Source organism: Sardina pilchardus, chromosome 1, assembly GCF_963854185.1.
Source record: "Sardina pilchardus chromosome 1, fSarPil1.1, whole genome shotgun sequence".
In the NCBI taxonomy this organism is placed as follows: domain Eukaryota; kingdom Metazoa; phylum Chordata; class Actinopteri; order Clupeiformes; family Clupeidae; genus Sardina; species Sardina pilchardus.
In genome coordinates, this window is record NC_084994.1 from 13176598 (window position 1) to 13197820 (window position 21223).

The window sequence follows — 21223 nt, forward strand, 5'->3', positions numbered from 1 at the left end:
GAAAGATCTCTCCACAAAGAATCAAATCATTGTATAGTGAAATATTAAAAGAAACACTGTATCAATTCCTGAGCCAAAGGATATTAATAAATATGCTTTTCAATGACATTGTGCCAATATCTTTTGCACTTTTGTATAGAACACTGTTGATCTGTTCTTTGTATAGACATTTTTCAGGATTGGATGGTGTATTTTAAAAGTGGTCTGGTAAAAGGCCAGTTTCTTTGTCGTTGAGGAAGCATATCAGACTATGTGAACCACCCTGACCATCTTCATAGTTGTGGTGAGGCAGGGAGGGTTAGTGGATATCAACATTAACTTTTTTCACACACGTTTGTACTATGGTATAAAGGTCTACTTCATTTCAATCTTCTGTGTTCAACTTTTTATACCGCTGATATCAGGTTCACTGTTTGCTGTTAGGGTTCAAGTGTCAGGTAGAGTTACAATAAGTAGATGCATTTAACAAGACAAACAATTCAGTCACTTCTGGAGAGTGGGAATGAACTTTGTTTACTTTTATTTCTTTGACTACATGTATGTACAAGGTATTCAGAAAGTTTTTTTTTTTTTTTTAATCAATAGCTTATAGTGATGCTCTGCTCTTGCTGCTATGTTTGCCTGTAGCCTGTAGATGACAGTATTGCTTTGTTGTTTCTAAATATACAGAGGACAAAAATACTGAACTTACAACATCTTTCAAATGCCACCATAAGTAGATTTAGAAAGAATTATAACAACAAAGCAATACTCTCAGAGATCGCGATACAGCTGTAAAAAATGACAAAGTCGTCATTAAAGAGTTTTTTTTTTTTTTTTTTTTCAGAATAGCATGGGCTACATACTGTAACAGGGAAGATATTAAGGTAATATGAAATATATAAGGCATTAAACAGGTTAACGATAGTATAGCCTACATACATTATAGATTATGAATAGCAAATGATGTAAAATATTTAAGGACAAAGTGAAATCATTTGAAACAGTGTTACATACTGTATAAAGCCACATGCATAAGTAATGTTGAACAAAAATCATAAAATTCACCAAGAATGTCTAGAATGCAACATTAAACATATAAAAATAAATAGAGATAAATTTGTACATAGTTGTACACGGTGGCTGGTCAGCTCAAGCAGGGCATCACAGAGGATGTTACAGTGTAAGAACTGAGACAAAAATCTGTATTACACATATCAACCTCGACAAATTCTTCAGTGTGAATTCAGACAAGTCCATTCAAACCTTAGCACCGCAGGTGATGTGCTCAATATTGTTGACGTGGAAAGTGGTGAGCTCAGGAGCATCTGCAGACAAGACAATAACACTGATGAGCACACAACATCCAGACACACTACGCTCAAAGCACATTTCCAGAGTTTGCACTGCTTTTTTTTTAAAAAAAATGATTGCTTTACTTGAGTATCTCCAGCGCTGAATTGGGATCTTCCTTTCTTTCCAAGAGCAGTGTCAGCTCTGTTTCTCCTATGTGATTGCTGCTCAGGTCCAGCTCTCTGAGGTAGGAGGGGTTTGCACTCAGAGCAGAAGCCAGAAACTTACAGCCTTTCCCAGTGAGGTCACAGCCTGATAACCTGCAGAGTGATACAAAAGATGGCATCAAATACAGTAATATATGATTTATGTATCCCATGTCATATGTGACATTTTCATACATAATCCTCTGAGATATCACTGTCGGGTATTGTAATGTATTCTGCAATATGATATCCCACACAAACAGTTGTGTACAACAAGTTTGCTCATCACCTCAGTGTCTGCAGAGAGCAGTTCTGACTCTTCAGCCCAGAGGTGAGGTGTTCAACTCCAGAGTCTTTCAGGGGATTTCTACTCAGATCCAGCTCTCTCAGGGGGGAGTGTGCTGCTTGCAGGACTAAAGCCAAGGCTTTACAGGAAGCTACTGTCAGTTTACATCCTGCAAGGCTGAAAGACAGGAAGCAAAACAGGACATTCTTCAGGAACACGCATTGAGTTCAGATTTGAGTCTGGTAACACCCCATTTAGATTTGATTGGCCATGTTTCAACTGAAATAAAAGAGCACAGAATTTAATAGAAGTGACCAATTTGAGCAAAACAATATGTAAATCCTGCAAATACTGCAAAAACATCCTTATTCTGGAGGAAATGCCTTTGTTATTCTTTTCTGTTTGGTTCTGAAATGTACTGTGCTGTCACAGTATCTGTGCATCATCAGAAGCCTGGCCAAACAATTGGATTGGCCAAAGCACATCTTAAAGAGACCCTATGCAACATTTTCATAGTCATAAAATCGCTTTTTTTTACGTAGATCCAGTTAAAGGCACAGTCAGGGATTTTACCAAGGGGGCAGGCGAACGTTCGGTGAGTGTAGACAGTATGGCGGCCGCCATGGGAAATTGGAGACCAGTGCTAGCTAGCCATTCCATTGAATCCTATGGGGCGTAAGAGCCACTTTTAACATCAAATAATGTTACAGCTGAAGCGCTTTAAGCCTTTGTACGAACCTTTTCTATTTTTGGAGTAAATACAACATTTTGAGATTGGCGTTGTAACCTCGTAACTATCTTACCAGCTGAGTAATAAACGTTTCTCCGAAATCAATGCTAAAGTGGTAATGCGCATGCGTCCAGAGAGAGTAAAGCGTCGCCATAGGTCAGACTCGGTCAGACTACGTGCCTACGTCACAATTCTGTCCCCTGAGCTGTTAGGCTGTAGGCTGTACCTATAGGCACTAATGCAGGGCTTCCCATTAGCTCATAGCTAGTCCAGTGAATCCCGATGATGCATTAGGTGCATCTATTTATTTATTTTTAGTCAATTCGACACACACTGTTGTCAGCAACAATAGAAATGTCACACGATTAGACACAAACCTTAAACTCTCTAGTTTAGAATGTGGATTCATGATGGCGCTGAACACAGGCATCACTGAATCCTGCAGGTTGTTGTCGCTCAAGTCCAGCTTTGTCAAGGCTGAGGTTGGCTGCAAAGCTGAGGCCAGAATTTTACAGGATTTTCCTAAGAGTTTGCAGTGGACAAGTCTGCAAAATAAACAAACAAAATGATGATGGAATAATTGAGAATAGTAACTTCTAAGAATATAATTGTATATGTTTATGGTCCTCTTTAATTTCGCAAACACACAGAGGGACAGACCTCAGTGACTCCAGCTTGCAGTGTTGACTCTGAAGCCCTTTGAACAGTCTCTCCTCAGACTTCTGCAGGTCGTTGTGACTCAGGTCCAGCTCCCTCAGGTGGGAGTGAGAAGACTCAAGAGCCGAGGCCACCACCTCACAACACTTATCTGTGAGTTTACAGCCAGCCAGCCTGTCAAGAGCACATCAGAGTAATGATGTTGTTAGTAGAAGAAGACTTGGGACGTCTCCTACATAGAGTGCCTCTCATTTGGGCTTTTATACATCCTCCCTCGCTCCTCGGGCCTCGATCCTCACTGATCTACATAAAGAATGATGGGGAGGCAAAAATGGAATAGTCTATCCAGTGTTAGTTATAAATCAGTGGGAATGCCCCTCGAGGATCGAGCATCGAGGATCGAGGAGAAATGTTGAGAGGCGACCATGTTCCCCTGTACCTGGCTGGGAACTAGAATAACATGACGGTTTATTTGCTCTGGCCCCTCCATTTGAATGACAGTATTGTAGTGTATTGTAGTATTTCCACTTAAACACACCAAAGATACCCCACTTATCTCACAGGCTATATATGACAACAGATAGAGGCACTTTTTTAACCAACCAATGGCTGCCATTTGTATAGGCTTAATTGTTTTTTTGTTTTTTGTTTTTTTAAAACTGCACTTAAAGCCTTTCATTGACAATTGCTTCTCTAACTTGATGTACTGTACCAACTGAAGTTGGTGATGCCCCTTGAGAATTGACAATTAAAAATGCAAATACAGCCTTTCAACATGAATCAGTTTACTTCCATGTTGCATATACAGTAATACAATAAAATAAATCTACTCTGCAGTTGTGACTGAAACATATGAGCATGGGCAGTCCATAAGCAGCTTGAGAATCACCCATTTAAAAACTCACAGAGCCTTTTTGCAGGACCGCACAGCTGGAATCAGTCTTCTCCGACCCTCAAGAGACGTCTTGTATTTCTTTAAATCCAACTCTTCCATGGGCTCTCCTAAAATCAGAAACACGTTGGCCAAGGCAGAGTAGTGAGCAAGTTTGAGCTTTTTCACAGCACCCTCCTCTGACTTCAAATAAGCCTGGACATCTTCATGAAGTGATGAATCATGCAGTTCCACCAGGCAGTTGAGTAGGTTGATCCATCGGTCTGGGGAGATGTTTGGTCTCTTAAATTCCTTCAGATTTCGAATTGCTTTCTTGACACTTTCAGGGTTGCTCTCTGTGTGCGTCAGAAGGCCTTGTAAGAGCTTTTGATTGGACTCCAGAGAGATGCCGTGGAGAAAGCGCACAAACAGATCAAGATGCCCACTTTTGCTCTCCAAAGCCCTGTTCACTGCACTCTTCAATAGCTCATCCAGTGATGTATGTTTTGGAGAGATCTTGAACTTCCCTTTGAGAAGAGGTTGAAGTGGTTCCTCATTCTTATTGGCATAACATACAAACACGTATAAGGCAGCAAGAAACTCCTGTATGGTCACATGAACAAAAGTGTACAATTTCCCAAACAAGATCGATTCTCCACTGAGAGCATCAGTGCAGAGTCCAGATTGCACCATGGCATCAGTTACATCAAGGCCACATTCTCTTACTTCTCCCTCTGAAAACATAAAGTTTCCCCTCATTAGATGTTTGAAGGCAAGTTCAGACAACTTCATAATGACTTCTTTTTGCGATTCTTGGCTGCTGCCTTTTCGATACTTCTGAATCATTCGGGCTATCTGGATGAGCAGGAAGCGTATGAACATCTCAGTCAGAGTTGTGGGTATTCCCTGGGTGTTGTCCTGTCCCAACATCTGCTGAAGTACAGTGGCTGCAATCAAACAAAAAATAGGCAAGCGACACATGTTGTGGAGGCTTCTAGATGACTTGATGTTGGAGAGGATTCTGTTGGCTTGACCCTCATCATCAATTCTCTTCCTGATGTACTCTTCCTTCTGTGAGTCAGTGAAGCCTCTAACTGTTGTGACTTTGCTAATGAACTTCTGAGGAATTTGATTGCTTGCAACTGGTCTGGATGTTATCCAGATGCGGGCCGATGAACAAAGAGAGCCCTGGATGAGACTTGTTACAAGCGTGTCCACAACAGCTTCTTCTGATACATCTGACAGTTTCTGGTTTTGCTCGAAATTCAAAGGGAGACTGCTCTCATCCAAAGCAAAACAGATGAACAAAATCTGACAGTCTTTGTATTTAAAACTGTCTGTCAACTTTCGTAGCTCAGGGAAGAAGTAGCGCAGAAGTTCATGGAGACTGTGCCGAGAGTCTTTGATCCTATTCAGCAATCGGAAAGGCAGAACAAACACAAAGTCTATGTCTTGATTGGCTCTTCCCTCTGCCCAGTCAAGAATGAACTTCTGAACCAAAACTGTTTTTCCAATGCAGGCCACACCTTTTGTGAGCACACTTCGAATTGGTCTGTCTTGTCCAGGTAAAGGCTTGAAGATATCATTGCAGTTGATAGGTGCGTCTGGCTCTATCTGACAAATCTCGTGTTCCTTATCCAACATCTCACTCTCTCTCTCTGTGATGTAGAGGTCCATGTAAAGAGTCTCCTGAGATGTTTGGATTGCTTGAGTTGACACACTTTCACGTATGTTTTCAAATTGCTTCTTCATATTGGCCTTATGGCATGCTATAACATCCATCAGGTTGTTATCATCTAAATTGGAATTAGAGTATTAAACAAAAAAATAGGTTCAGCCCTTTTTTAACAGCAAGTTACAGTTACTATCCTAAATAACTAGATGTGCACCGAATCCAGCTTTGTCTCTGATTATGACTTGGTCTGAACTTGTTCCGTTCTAGAACAACTACTGTATGCCCGAACTATAGCTTTCTGGACCCATCAAATTGGGCTTTGTACAATGATTGACAGATGAGCAGTATTTCGTCTATCATAAGAGCATGCTTATATTTCCATGTGGTTTGACAATTCATGTACAGGTATCATCACTGAAAACAATTATTTCTGAAAATCAAGGGCTGCAGTTATCATGCTTTGTACAGTAAATGACATCTCCCCCCCACAGTTTCACAGTTTTGGAGAAGTTTACTGAATGTATACATGCACTACAGAAATGACTGGGATTCAGAATTTGGCTTCAGATATATTTCATCAAAACCTTACAGTAAATAATGAATTCGGTGCATCTGTATAAAAAGCCTTTCGCAAGAACACATGTGTTGAGAGAGGCCTACACTAATATATACCAAATACACTAGCTTCATTTAATTAATTGTATAGTTTATCTCTAATAGAAATCTTACATGATGTGCTGGTAGACTGTGAAACTAGATCAGTCAGCAAGTGCCTGCAAAATAAGAACACAAATAGATAGAGTATGAATGAAAGAAAATGTGTTAAACACTTGTCTACAGTTTTCTACACTGTAACTGTAAGAGCAAATGGTGATATACTCTCCCATGTGCATAAACAGTAAGTCATGTTATGCCCCAAAAGCTGTGTGTTTACAATGATGTATGTATATTCTCTTCTTGATTTCAACACTTTCCAGTCAACTGGTCAAACATCAAGCCTGTTGCCTGAAGTCAGCAGTATGCCTTGTGCTAACCAATTCATTGTAACATCTTAAATTGTAATTACTCCTAATAAGATCTAATTTATGTCTATATAAGACAACATAGCAACATTTTCAACCACATTTATAGGATAAGACAATATCATTTAGATGTTCACTTATTTAACAATCACAATAAATTACAACAAGTGGTTTAATAGCAAAATTGTCAACTACATTTATATGATGAGACAATATCTACATATTTAGATGTTAATATAAATATTTAACAATCACTATAAAATTCCAACAAATGGTTTACAAGCCATAAAGAAAATAGTATCCTCACTTTTGATAACATTTTGCAGATTCACCACTCAGTTTTGGTGGGTCCAACATCGATCTGTCACTCTTCATGGACACACCACTGGGTGACTCTGGTCTAAGTCTCTGTTGTCTAAACAATATCATACAATTTATACTGTGAATCGTTTCAAACATGGATTATTTCATCGTGTTTGTGTTATATAAAAGAACCTTCATGAAGAATGTAAAACATGAAGAATATATCACACACACACACACACACACACACACACACACACACACACACACACATACACACACACACACACTCACTGGCCATTCGCTTCTAATTTTTAAAAACATTCTAAACTGACATTTGTTTTCTTATTTGAAATCAACTGTTTTCTGTATCTGAAATTTGAAATGTAGCATTACAATTACAACAAATTAAAATTAATTATAATATTGTCGCCATGCAGACGAAAAAAGTATCCTCACTCTCGATCAAAGTTTGCAGATTCACCACTCAGTTTTGGCGGGTCCAACATCGATTTGTCACTCTTCAAGGACACACCACTGGGAGACTCTGGTCTATGTGTCTTTTTTCTGAACATATCATACAACATATATTGTAAATCATTTCAAACATGTATAATTTCCTTGTGTTTGTGTTAGAAAGAATCACAAAGAATCACAAAGAATATAACACATGCAGGAATGAGGTTTAACCAGTACCTTGGATCAGAGTTCACAGGTTCATCACTCAGTTTTGGCGGGTCCAACATCGATTTGTCACTCTTCATGGACACACAACTTGGCACAGGAGACACTGATCTGTCTCCGTCACCAGCAACTTTCTTCGCTTCTGTGCTTGAACTCATTTTAGACTGAATGACTGATTATATCTGTAAACACACATTTAAACATGCCAATGTGTGATTTATATTGTTTTGATTCATAGACAAATTCAGAGGTTTTGTTGATACCTTACATTTGGTACAGGTACAAAGCTTATTTATGTACGAATAGTTTTAATGTCTCCACAATGTTCTTCATTTATTCATTGTACATTTATGATCATTGCACCATTGTCTTTTCCTTAGAATATTTATAGATGAGAAGCCCCCCCCCCCCAGCCTGAGAAGCCAGACCCACATCAAGATGTAGGGTCTGGACACTCACTGTAGTGTCACGAATCATCTTCTTGTTTTCAAATAACAGGATGCGTTACCGTTGCAACTTCTGGTTGCATGTCAGTCACCATTATGTTAAGCCCACCGACTCTATACACGCTGTGATTTGCCCGCTGATTTTTTTGAGTTCTCAGCTCCCTGGCTCTATGGATCGTGCCTAGACTGCTCCGCCATCCAAATTACATTTGCTGCCGCTAGGGGCGTCTAGATTTCTAGGCAAACCATTCTACAATGCATAAATTCCCCCCATAACCCTGTTTTGCACCACCCCCACCATATGTTGGTGGTTTCACAGACATGTAATAGCGTCTTTTTTTTGGATTTTGAGATTGAACATTAGTCTGGGGAGTCTGTGCTGTGTTTCTACTGCACAAGAGGCGTGATCAATGGGCATAGATAGTGCAAATGACTCTGTACGCTTGGATAGTCCTTCAACCAATCAGACCAACGATCCGAGTGTTCCAGGTGGATAAGCCAGTTTGTGATTGGTTCCCGCAAATTTGAGTGCAGGTTTCCAGCCTGAGCTGCAGGGCGAATAATCTCTAAATAAAATCTAATTCATATTCTGTCAGACAAAAACAAGACTATTGCAATAATATTTCGCAGTATAGTCATTTTCATACAACAACTGGCCACCACCTGAACAACTTTATGCAGTTATTTGACTAAACAGAATATTATACAATGCAACTATTTGTTGGCCTGTATGTTTTGTGAGCACACTCCCTGTCTTCTGAATGTGGCACAAGTGACATAAAGATAGATAGATAGATAGATAGATAGATACTTTATTGATCCCCAAGGGAAAATTCAAGAAACAACGAGAGAAAGAGAGAGAGGAAACATAAACTACAAATCAAAGTAAAGTTCTGTGACTGAATTTGTCTAAAGTGTACCATCTATTTCTGAAACTTAATCTGACTAGAACCATCCAAGGGACCAGAAATACAGTAGGACACAAAATGACAGACAGCTTCAAGGACATGGACTCAAACAAGCGACATTTCTGATGAAGTCTGAGACACACCTGTGGAGAACTGGATGAACCTGTTCAGGATGTTCAATTGTGCTCATACTAACAGCAAAGCAACTCATCTCGTCATGAATGTTTAACTCTTTCCTCCCCACTCACCTATTTGTTTATTATACAAATAATATAGAACAATATAGTCATGAATCTTTCTATAATATTCAGAGGTTATACTCTAACATAAAGGAACTACCAAAACAAGTAAACAGGCATACAATTCAAACATACAATCCAGGCAAACAATTCAAAACAATAGGTGGTAAAGTAAAATTAAAACATTGTTCTGTGAAGTTCTAATAGATCTAACCACAATTTTGCCTTTGTATACAATAACAGGATCAATGGTTGAAAATGTGAGGCCGTTCTGCTCTTACCTTTAACTAGTAAGAAAGTAAGTAAGTTTATTTGCATAGCAAATTTAACATGCACAGATTGCAACCCAAAGCGCACCACACACAAGACATAAACAAAAGACAAAAGATGCCGGACGGAGCGGCGTAGTGGCCAGCGTACCCGCAACACCAGGAATAGGACTCCATACAAACATTACATACAGTACAAAGGCTACATACAGACACCCCGAAATATCAAGAGAAATGTAATGAACATGATATACAACTAATATTTAGTAGAACTTACAGTTTTGAATTTTACTCTCGTCATTCCCTTGAGTCTCAGATGCTCCCTGTAGTGAACTGGCTGGACTTGTTGGACCTGTCTCAGGAGGTTAAGGTGTGATCATACCATATTGTTTCGATCTGTGATAATCATGTCTTTCATTTATCTTTGCTATTTGTCTTAAAATATAAATGGATGCCATTGTTGGTTGTGTGTCGTTTGTATGAATTAGAGATTAAACTGACTTTGCAGAGCTTTTTAACATAACTACCAACAATGTATAAAAAAAAAGGGGGGGGGGGGATTGACAGTGACAGTTTATTGATTTATGTCAAATTTATGACAAAATGACTTCCACAGAGCAACTTGATGAAGTAAATTTAATGAACATCATCTACAACTCAAATGAGGAGAAGCAAATCACGGCTATGCAAAGAACTGGATGGACTTGTTCAGTCAGGTGAAGTGATACTATCAAGAGCAAAACATCTTGTCAAAAATGTTTAACTCGCTGAAATGACTGACACATAACATCACACAAACTATGGAAATATGCTATTCTTATTTTCAATCCTCCCCTATTTGTCAGTTTCATCCTCTCTAACATTCATTTTTATGCCATATATTTTGATCAAATAACATTGAGCTTGGTAAAGAAAAATACAAAAAATAAACAAAAAACAAACTAGAATCAAGTCTAAATAAGATGCCTTGCCTTGAGACTGTGCAGTTTGATACTAGAACTAACCACAATTCTGCCTTTGTATACAATAACAGTATCAATAATTGTAAATGCACTACACAATTACTAAGATACTCTGCTCTTACCTTTAACTGTTATTAATAGAGCCACAAATAGGACTCCATACAATCATTACTAATTACATACAGATATATCCAAACATCAAGAGAAATGTAATGAGCATATAACTCATATTTAGTAGAGAGAGGAACTTACAGTTTTGAGTTTTATTCACTTGTAATTTCCTTGAGTCTTAGACGGTCCCTGTAGAGAACTGGCTGGACTTGTTCTGTCTCAGGGAGTTAAGTCGATCAACTCCCTTGCCAAAATTATACTTAAAGGTTATCTTATTAAAGCAGTACTAAAGAGATTTTTGTACCTTAAAATAATGTATCAAAATCATTTCAGTGGTTCATCAACTTGGAACAGAGTGAACGGCACTTCTGCATTCTGCCCTTTATCGGCTATAACCACACTGTATAAGTTAAACTTGCTTCAATGTCACAATACATCATCCTTTCATAAAATCATGCAACATACTCTACCTTGTCTGTGGACATCGTTGGCCGCCCTGATATATACTTTTTTGTTTTCATGGTAGTATATCCTCAGTAACTGCAGGTTTATCAGAGGGGTAAACATTAGAATCTGCTAAGTGAATGAAATAAAATGTAATGAAAATATGTCATGCGGCCAATCAAAGATCAGTAGCTATCTAACTATAAATACAATACATGGCGGGCCCTCATACCTGCAGTCCGCGACCCATGGCATTTTGGAATCTAACAAGCGTTTGTTAAATGCACATATCTGATACAGTATGTGTGCTATTTGTTTTTGTATGTATTCTACAGGGTGGTGCTATAGAGTCCCTAAGCCACACCCTAGGCCAGAGCTCCTGAAAGATTGCAGGGACAGTGAGTTATCACAAGCGGTCAGCCCCACAATAGGCCAGTTGCCATGAAAATGTGCAGTGCGAACAGGAAGGTGCTGGACAGAGTGTGTGTGTGTGTGTGTGTGTGTGTGTGTGTGTGTGTGTGTGTGTGTTGCTCAGCTTGGTTATCTTGGCCATACTGACTTGGTTATTGCAATTACTGTAAAAAAAATAAATCTTATTCTTAATTGATCTATACTAACAAGCCACACAAATCAGGAGGAATTCAGGACACCATGCAGGACAGGTCGGCTTAAGAACATTCAGTGAAAATCCATAAAACACTCTGATCACCAGACATTAATATGAACTGAAGGGTTTGGGAAAGTATTCATGTATGCAAGCCGTGCACTTCACAGACCATAAGCGAATGTACACCACTGTGCGAATCAAGTTTCTTTATGGCTAACACAACTAATAATTTGATCATACTGTACCTGTTAAATGCTGAGTAGTTTATTGAGTAGTTAGCCTGTGATATCTTAGCAGACCTTTATTTGATGTCACAGTTTAGACTTGTGTACTGTATAACATCATACTTTAGAACAATTATGATCTCAGAGAGAAAAGAAATCTGATCACTCTAAAAAATAAATTTGCCAGTACAAAGTATTGGGGTAAAAGCTCTTACCTTCAGATCGTCTGCACCTCCTATAATGTTTGTGTTAATGGTTTCACCTGTACTGGTTGACAACTCAGAGTAATCATTTACAGTAACTCCTGTTCCAAGCTGTTGGAAAATGTTGCATAGCTACTGTAGGCAACTGTTTCTGTCAGAAAGGCCAAAGTCCATCCTCCAGCCTTTGCTTAAGCACACAATGACTGTGTGTCTTTCAACCTTGAAATGATTCATTTGCTTACATGTTAAACACACACTGATATGATGAAGGTGCAGTTGCTGTTTGGGAACCAACTTTTATGTATTCTGTGTCAGCTCAGGGTGCAGGCAAAGTTAATTTATTACACATTCCCTCTCACAGTAACACCAAACCCAGTAATCCACACAGGCACCACAGCTCACTGTGTTCAAAAGGTATTGGAGGGGGAATGTCACCACAGACTTTGTTTGGCCCCCTCATTGCTGATCTGTCTGGAGGTGAGAGACTGACTCCAGACCAGTCTGTGGTGACATTCCCCCTCCAATACCTTTTGAACACAGTGAGCTGTGGTGCCTGCACCCTGAGCTGACACAGAATACACAAAAGTTGGTTCCCAAACAGCAACTGCACTTTCATCATATCAGTGTGTGTTTAACATGACAGATCAGCAATGAGGGGGCCAAACAAAGTTGTGACTGCTGATGATTTAGTTTCTCTTTCAGGAAAATCCAAAATGGCCAATTGTTTATAATAAGTGGGGAAAATGTGCAATGTGCAATCAATATGAGTATGAAGAGTGTGACTAGCCATTGGATTTTTTTGCTAACCCAACGTCATCATGATATCCACCTAATTCCTTAACCCGGAAATATGTATCGTTGCGATGGTTACGATACTGTTTTCAACTTCCGTTCATTCTGTTAACATGTGCGTTCTCCATAGCTAACTAGATTATGCCTCAACTTAGATGTTGACAATTCTGCCCTCAGCATGTATATATACTACATCATATATAACCGATATAAAATAGAAAAGTTTACTTTTATATGCGTTATCATATGTTAAGCACCGTCAACAGTCACGTTAAAATAGATACAATGCAGCTTCGCCGGAATAAAATATTTGTATACTGTCCTTTTTGATACAGTGACTTGTTTGTAGATCATTTTGGGTCAAGATGGCCCTTGCTGCATCTGTATATTGTAATTTACTAACTAAGTGACACACCCCCTTCTACCCTCCCCCTGCACCTGTTCTGTGTTGCACCTTGATGAAGGACCTTGGTCTGAAACGTTATATGTACTGTATATGTATGTGCTCTTCTGATTTTGAATGTGATACAGAGTGTTGTATGATGTTTTGAATGTAATACAGCTCTACAAGGAGTGACCACTGCTGAGATATGTGGAATTGTGTGAACGCAGTTGTGGACTATATATTGTTTTTATTTCATTATTTACAAAGAATGTTCATACATACAGGATATGTTATGGACATAGAAAATATGTGCATCTTCTGATATCTTAAGAACACAGTTCAATTTGCTGCCACAAAAAGAGCATATTTTATCATGGGAATGAAGTGAAGTCTACGAGTGCAGTAAAAGTCTATTACTAACAAACACCAATATTGAAGATAATGTCAGAGGCAAAATATAACTCTATGGAGTGAAACTTCTACATTACAAATGTATGGCAAAGGTGTCTACATTGTGAATCTTTACATCCATCTGTGCACTGGATCATGACACACAGACCATTCTGGAATCTAAAGAGTGGGCCATTGTTTCCCATCACCACTTAAAAACTGTGTGTGTCAAAGTGCAGGTCTCCAAACTCAATAAAGAATCAGGCCAGCAAGCCAAAAAGAAAAACACACCACCATATTTATTCATCATGCATCTAAGGGCCAGCCCAAGCAATAACCCCTGTGGCTGGTCAGCTCAGGCAGGACATCACAGAGGAAAGTACAGTGCCCCCTAGGGTCCAGCGTAAGAACTGAGGGAATTTACACCCTGTCCTATACCTCCCAATCCTAGTAATTCTGACTCAAATCTCTATAGCCCCTTTCAGACAGACGTGTATTTACGCAATGTTCACAGAAATTTTACAGTATTTTTCTTTTTTTGTGCTGTGCTGTCTGAATGCATATGTCCGCATATCTACTATCGGAACTTTTCCTGCTGCCGACCTAGTCATGTTTCAGTAATGTTGCCGCCACAGCTGCTATGTGAACGCAATCGCGGAAAAAATCTGCACTTGTCAGTGATGATCAAGGGAAGTATTAGGCTACGTGTATTTAAAGTGCCCGGGATATCACTGAACAGTTAGACTACATCTCTCTAACACGCTGCAGATCTGTTCCGACCTCACTCTGACCGTCACTACGGTCTAAAAAGGGATGGTGACGGTCATCCCTCGGTCTCACAGATCCATAGTTACCTTCGTAACCTACAGTAATGCAGCAAGGCTACTCCCAGTGTGAAGACTACACTCGCATGCTAAGCTGTCATCGCGGCCACATTTATTAGGCGTCATTATCTGCCCAGCGAACTAAAGCCCAATTGACGGAAATTCTACATTAGATATGAACAACAGGTGGCCGTATACATTGCGCATATATGCTTCATGTCTGAATGTCCGCTACCGTCAGAAATGCGGTAAGCAATTATCGCAAAATGTGCGCAAAACCTGTCTGGAAATGGCTATTGTTGCACACATCAACCCAGGACAACTCCTTCTGTGTGTATACAGACAGGATGTATTTTGGAATGCAGTCCATCAAACCTTTTCTGAAACACTCAAATTAGATCAGCATAACCTGTCTCTTCTCCCACTACACTATATTCACCCTGTTCAGTCAAACCCTGTCAACTCAAAACAGGACTGGAATTAAACTTTGCTTGCAAAGGAACTGGCAGCTGATAATACTCATGTTTGTCCATGTTGAGAAGACCTATGGGTGCAGAGATGAAGAAAGTTGGAGAGTTGGCCAGCTAATCAAAATGCACCGCTAAGCACTGCTAGCAGACAGTGATATACTGTATGAGCGGGTGCTCGATATTGTTGACGTGGAAAGTGGTGAGCTCAGGAGCATCTGCAGACAAAACAACAACACCCTGATGAGCACACAACATCCAGACACAATAGCGTTTCAACTGTTTCACCAGAATTTACAACTAAGTCCCATGATATCCAATCTGGATGCTTTTGTTTCAACTATAACAGATATGTGTCTATATGTCACACAAATAATAATCTGACAGGTTGAGTTGAAGTATATCAGAGAATATTTATCTCACCGGAAAAATATTTTATGTGAGTTTCTCAAGTGCTGATTCGGGATCTTCCTTTCTTTGCAAAAGCAGTCTGAGATCTGCTTCTCCTACATGATTGTTGCTCAGGTCCAACTCTCTCAGGTAGGAGGGATTTGCTCTTAGAGCAGAATCCAGAAACACACAGACTTTCCCAGTGAGGTCACAGGCTGATAGCCTGCAACATAATGTGAAACATGGCATCAAGTGCAGTAATACATGGTTTACGATGTATCCCATGTGATATATTCATACATAGATATCTTCTGAGATATTACTGTCGGGACATGGGTATTATAATGTTCTATAGTAGTATATCCCATACAAATAGTTGTGTACAGCAGTTTTACACAATTAAACATGTTTATGTTTCTGAAACTGAACGGTCAGTAACATGAGAGTGACTTCAACGGTTTCATTCATCACCTCAGTGTCTGCAGAGAGCAGTTTGAACTCCTCAGCCCAGAGGAGAGCTGTTGGACTCCAGAGTCTTTCAGGGGATTTCCACTCAGGTCCAGGTCTCTCAAGGGAGGGTGTGCTGCTTCCAAGACTGAAGCCAAGGTTGTACAGGAGGCTGCTGTCAGTTTACATCCAACAAGTCTGAAAGGACAGGAATGTTTTTAAAGAAAAACAAAAGCAGGCCAGAGTCGCAGCTAGAACTTTGCCTACTTGCATGAGAGGTTTACCACAGTAACTCATGACAACAAAATTACCTCAGTGACTCCAGCTTGCAGTGTTGACTCTGGAGCCCTCTGAACAGTCTCTCCTCAGACTTCTGCAGGTCGTTGTGACTCAGGTCCAGCTCCCTCAGGTGGGAGTGAGAAGACTCAAGAGCTGAGGCCACCACCTCACAACACTTATCTGTGAGTTTACAGCCAGCCAGCCTGTCAAGAGCAAATGAGAGTGATAATGTTATGCATTATGATATGGACCAATACGTGCTAAAACCTTTATTCAAGAATGATCACAGGGCTAAAAACAAATAACATTTCCATGCCTGAAATTATCAGAAATGTTGATAAACATTACAACAATTAATCGATTAGTTGCTAAATTGGCACTATTTTGATCATTGATAGGTTTGTGTCACTTTTTAAAGAAAAATACATCAAAGCTTTCTGAATAAATTCAGCTTTACATACTATTATATGACAATGAACTAAATATATTTGCTCGATGGAGAAAACAAGGCTTTTTAAAGGGAAACTATGCAGGATCGGCGATTTCATCGTTGGTTTCGCTTTCGCTATCGCTTTTCGTTTTCGCTCATTTTATGCTTGCATATTTCTCTGCAGAGTTTCCCCTACAGCTTTAGCGTGTGTGTGTGTGTGTGTATATACAGTCATGGTTGAAATTGTTGGCACCCCATGCTAAAGTTGACTAAAAAGATAATTATAAAATCATCTTTTAGAAATTGATTTTAATGGCTTAAGTGATAAAATGAGGAAAAATTCAACCTTTAAGGACACCAATTTTCTTTGTGAATGAATAATGCATCATAAATAAATAAATTATCATTTTGATAATCTTATCGATCAAAATTATCATCAGATTAATCAACTATGAAAATTGCTAGTTGCAGCCCTACCATTATGTAAAATATATCAAATATGATCTATCTTGTCGTCTTAAACAGGCACAGTACCTAGTGAGAATTTTAGGCTCTGCAACAAGTTTACCATAGCAACCTGAGAACAAAGGTGGAAAGACAGACCTCAGTGACTCCAGCTTGCAGTGTTGATTCAGGAGTCCTCTAAACAGTCTCTCCTCAGACTTCTGCAGGTCGTTGTGACTCAGGTCCAGCTCCCTCAGGTGGGAGTGAGAAGACTCAAGAGTCGAGGCCACCACCTCACAACACTTATCTGTGAGTTTACAGCCAGCCAGCCTGTCAAGAGCACATGAGAGTGATAATGTTATGCATTACTATTGGTAAAGCCTTCCACATGGCAAATGTAATAATTAGCATATCTCCTATATGGGGAGGTTACAGTTTCCCAAAAATGTAAACCACCACATGTCAAGTTAAGAGAAAACTATAAATTGAGAGCACCCTGTTTAAACAACATAATCTTCCAGGTTTCCCACCAAACCACAGAAACAATGTTAATTTGCTTGACATTAATACAGTCAGTGCCCTCTGACTGGAACCATTTACACAGGCCATATATTAACATAAAACTACACCATAACAGATGGTACATGCTCCAAAATTATTGTATGAGCTTTTTTTATTTCAGAAACTCATAGAGCCTTGCGAGTGATTGTTTGTTATTGTGAAGCTCTGATTGAATAAGTTTATCTTCTAGACATCCCTGCAAAACACTTTTCAGAAATCTACTACTAGATTTGAAATGTAAAACTGAAAATCATTTGTTAGAATGAACATCTGCTGTTTTACTTTGAAACTCACCGGGCATTTCTGCAGCGCCGCACAGCTGGAATCAGTCTTCTCCGACCCTCATCGGATGTCTTGTATTCCATCAAGTTTAACTCATCCAGAGGCTCGTCTGTCATTAGCAATATTTTGGCCAAAGCTGAACAGTGGGCAAGTTTGAGCATTTGAACAGCACCTTCCTCAGACTTCAAGAAAGCCAGGACATCTTCGTGCACAGATGTATCATGCATTTCCACCAGGCAATGGAGTAGGTTGATCCATCGGTCTGGGGAGATATTTGGTCTCTTCAACTCCTTCAGATTTCGAATGGCTCTCTCAATGCTCTCAGGGTTGCTCTCTGTATGTGGCAGAAGGCCTCGTAAAAGCTGTTGATTGGACTCCAGAGAGATGCCATGGAGAAATCGCACAAACAGATCAAGGTGTCCAGTCTTGCTCTCTAAGGCTCTGTTCACTGCACCCTTCAGTAGCTCATCCAGTGATACATCTTGTGGTGAGATGCTGGACTTTTCTTTGAGAAAACATTTCAGCACCTCTTCCTTCTTGTTGAGATAAGATACAAACACATATAAGGCGGCAAGAAACTCCTGGATGGTCAGGTGCACAAAAGTGTACACTTTCCCAAAGATAACAGATTCTTCTTTGAGGACATCAGTGCATAGCCCAGAGTATACTGCAGCATCAGTTATGTCAATGCCACATTCCCTCACCTCTTCTTCGAAGAACATAACATTTCCCCTATCAAGATGCATGAAAGCAAGTTCAGACAACTTTGTTATGACTTCTTTTTGTGATTTCAATGGATTTTGAGTTTCTCGGATGCTTCTGGATAGATACTTTTGATCCCTCCTGGTGGACTGTATGGCCAAGAAGTGTATGAACATCTCAGTCAGAGTTGTGGGTATTTCCTGGGTGCTGTCCTGTTCCAGCATCTGTTGTAGCACAGTGGCTGCAATCCAACAGAAGACTGGGATATGGCACATGATGTGGAGACTCCTGGATTCCCTAATGTGTGAGATGATTCTGTTGGCCTGACTCTCATCACTGATTTTCTTCCTGAAGTACTCTTCCTTCTGTGGGTCATTAAATCCTCGTATTTCTGTGACCTGGTCAATGTAGTGAGCAGGAATTTGAGTGGCTGCTGCTGGTCGTGAGGTTATCCAAATGAGTGCAGAGGGAAACTGAGTTCCCTGAATGAGGCTTGTCACTAGCACATCCACTGATGATGCTTGTTTCACATTAGACAATTGGACATTTTGTTGGAAATCCATATATAATCGACTCTCATCCAAACCATCTAAGATAAACACAACCCGGCAGTCTTTATATTCCTCACCCTCATTCAGCTCCTTCAGTTCAGGGTGGAAGTCAAGCAGCAGCGCATGAAGACTATACTCATCACCCCTGACCAAATTTAGCTCACGGAAAGCAAGGGGAAATATGAAATCTATATCCTGATTCACAACCCCATCAGTCCAGTCAAGAATGAACTTCTGAACTGAGACTGTTTTTCCAATGCCAGCAACACCTTTGGTCATCACAGTTCTAACATACTTCTCTTGTCCAGGTAAGGGCTTAAAGATGTCATTGCAGTTGATTGTTGTGTCTTCTGTAGTTTGAGATCTGGATGCTGACTCTACTTGCCAAACCTCATGTTCGATATTCACCCCTTCACTCTCTCCCTCTGTGATGTAGAGCTCTGTGTAGGTTTTGTTGAGGAGTATCTCAGCTCCTGAATTGATGATGCCTTCAGATATGTTCTCAAACCTCTCCTTCAGACTGGCTTTATGGTTCTCTTTAACTCTCCTCAGTACCTCATCATCTGTTTGAAATGTAAAATCAAAATTGATCAAATATCCATTTTAAATCCTTCCATGACAATTATTAATGATTGCTGATCCTTCACTCAACACTCACTTGCTCTGGTCCTTTTAATGAGAGTATGCTCCTCCAGCAGCTGATCAGTTTCACTTCTGCTCCTGCTTCTCCTGGACACATGAGAGTATATTCCAATTAATTGGTTTCGTTGTGATAAAAGACCAATGTGCAGGTTGAAATCATAACTAGATTAACACATGATCTTGTGTAAAGAGGTCTTATAAAACACATATGTAAAAATAACTATGTTACACAAATTCTAAGACAGGAATTTTGACGAAAATAAGTATTTCAATCTAACCGCCTTTCCCGCTAGCAATACGTCATATGACGTATGGTGAGGGACATAAGAGCACACGCTCAGTTCTGTCAGTGTCGCTGTAGATGTAGTTAGACAGCAGTCGTGACAATTGAGACAATTGAGTTTAGAGATGGTGAAATACTGTGTTTGTGGTGGTTGCACTAATTCCTGCCATTCAGGACATAGAGTCCATAATTTTCCGAGCAAGAAAAGCAAGTATTTTTGATCTTGGATGCGTGTTGTGCAGGTGAAAAGAGGAGACTTCACTGCCGCGTCAGTCAGCACACACTCGGTCGTTTGTGGCGCTCAGTACGCATCTATCTCTTGACAACAGATGCTGTCCACCGCCGCCGCCATAGCTTCAGTGTCCGCACAAGCACCTAGTCAACAAACCGTATCAGCCACCAGAGAAAGTCTTGCCTCTATTACTATACTGCCCACTCTCCCTGCCACTTGCAGGCCAAACCGCGTAGCCGGATTTTTACACACATTGTAAGATATGACTGATAGACTGTTATTGTAGCTTATTATTTATGTGGTCATGGCAAGGTCATTAACAGCGTTAAAATTTTAGGTTGTAGAATATGACAACACAACATTGCTACCTTAAATTCAAACACGGATGTTTAATGAAGAACAAGGTCGAAAATATGTTTGCCAAAGCAGATTTATTTACATAACACCAAGGTAGCCTTCTAGCCGTAGATGAAGCCGTGGCAGCCACCATGCTACAGTAGGCTAACTCACCAAGTCACTTGCCCGATTCGCCAGTTGTTTTCTTGACACCACACTTCTACTTCTCTCCTTTGCCCATTGATCCTTCCCCTGATCTGCCCCCTAATCTCCCCCTCGCCTCGATCTCGCCGTGGAGGCTCATAATTATAGGCCTGTGGGCCATCATACATGAACATCGATGTCTGTTTCATCGTCCACATCCATGGCTACTTGAGTTCGAACTTCACTGGACTCCCCCGGGAGTTGTCACTTCCGGTCAGGGCTATTATGCGTAAGCTATTTGAACACAACGTTATCTACAAATATCGTTGTTATATATTTCTCCGGTTCTGAAATTCTAGTTGTTTGGTCATTAGTATACACTATGCTGTATAGGGGTATCCAACCTGCACATTGGTCTTTAATGTGCAATTTGTAGGGAATAAAACAAAGAAATGAATAATAAAAAAATTATAAAAAAGGAAGAAGGCATAGAAAACTCTACAGACAGCCAAACACTCTGAAC

The 21223-nt window shown here is 39.9% G+C and overlaps 1 protein-coding gene across 1 annotated transcript; it reads right to left on the minus strand.

Moving 5' to 3' along the window:
- Positions 1–497: 497 nt before the first annotated feature.
- Positions 498–20909, minus strand: LOC134076507 (uncharacterized). The gene is made up of 18 exons (XM_062531597.1): positions 20731–20909; positions 19722–19792; positions 17823–19632; positions 17127–17297; positions 16126–16296; positions 15839–16012; positions 15415–15590; positions 15141–15195; positions 7719–7883; positions 7482–7589; positions 7027–7134; positions 6427–6470; positions 4057–5818; positions 3155–3325; positions 2872–3039; positions 1768–1941; positions 1419–1592; positions 498–1307 (listed from the first exon to the last, which is right to left on the minus strand). Exons 1-18 carry the CDS (start codon positions 20907–20909, stop codon positions 1298–1300), a joined length of 5691 nt encoding a protein of 1896 aa, XP_062387581.1. The 3' UTR covers positions 498–1297.
- Between the last annotated feature and the right edge of the window lie 314 nt (positions 20910–21223).

Coding starts and splice junctions, on each gene's coding strand:
- LOC134076507 (XM_062531597.1), bottom strand. CDS start 20,909: ATGAAACAGACATCGATGTTCATGTATGATGGCCCACAGGCCTATAAT. Junction 15,196..15,414: donor AGCACTTGAGAAACTCACAT/AAAATATTTTTC, acceptor TTTTGTCTGCAG/ATGCTCCTGAGCTCACCACT. Junction 7,884..15,140: donor ATCGAGCACCCGCTCATACA/GTATATCACTGT, acceptor TTTACAGATATA/ATCAGTCATTCAGTCTAAAA.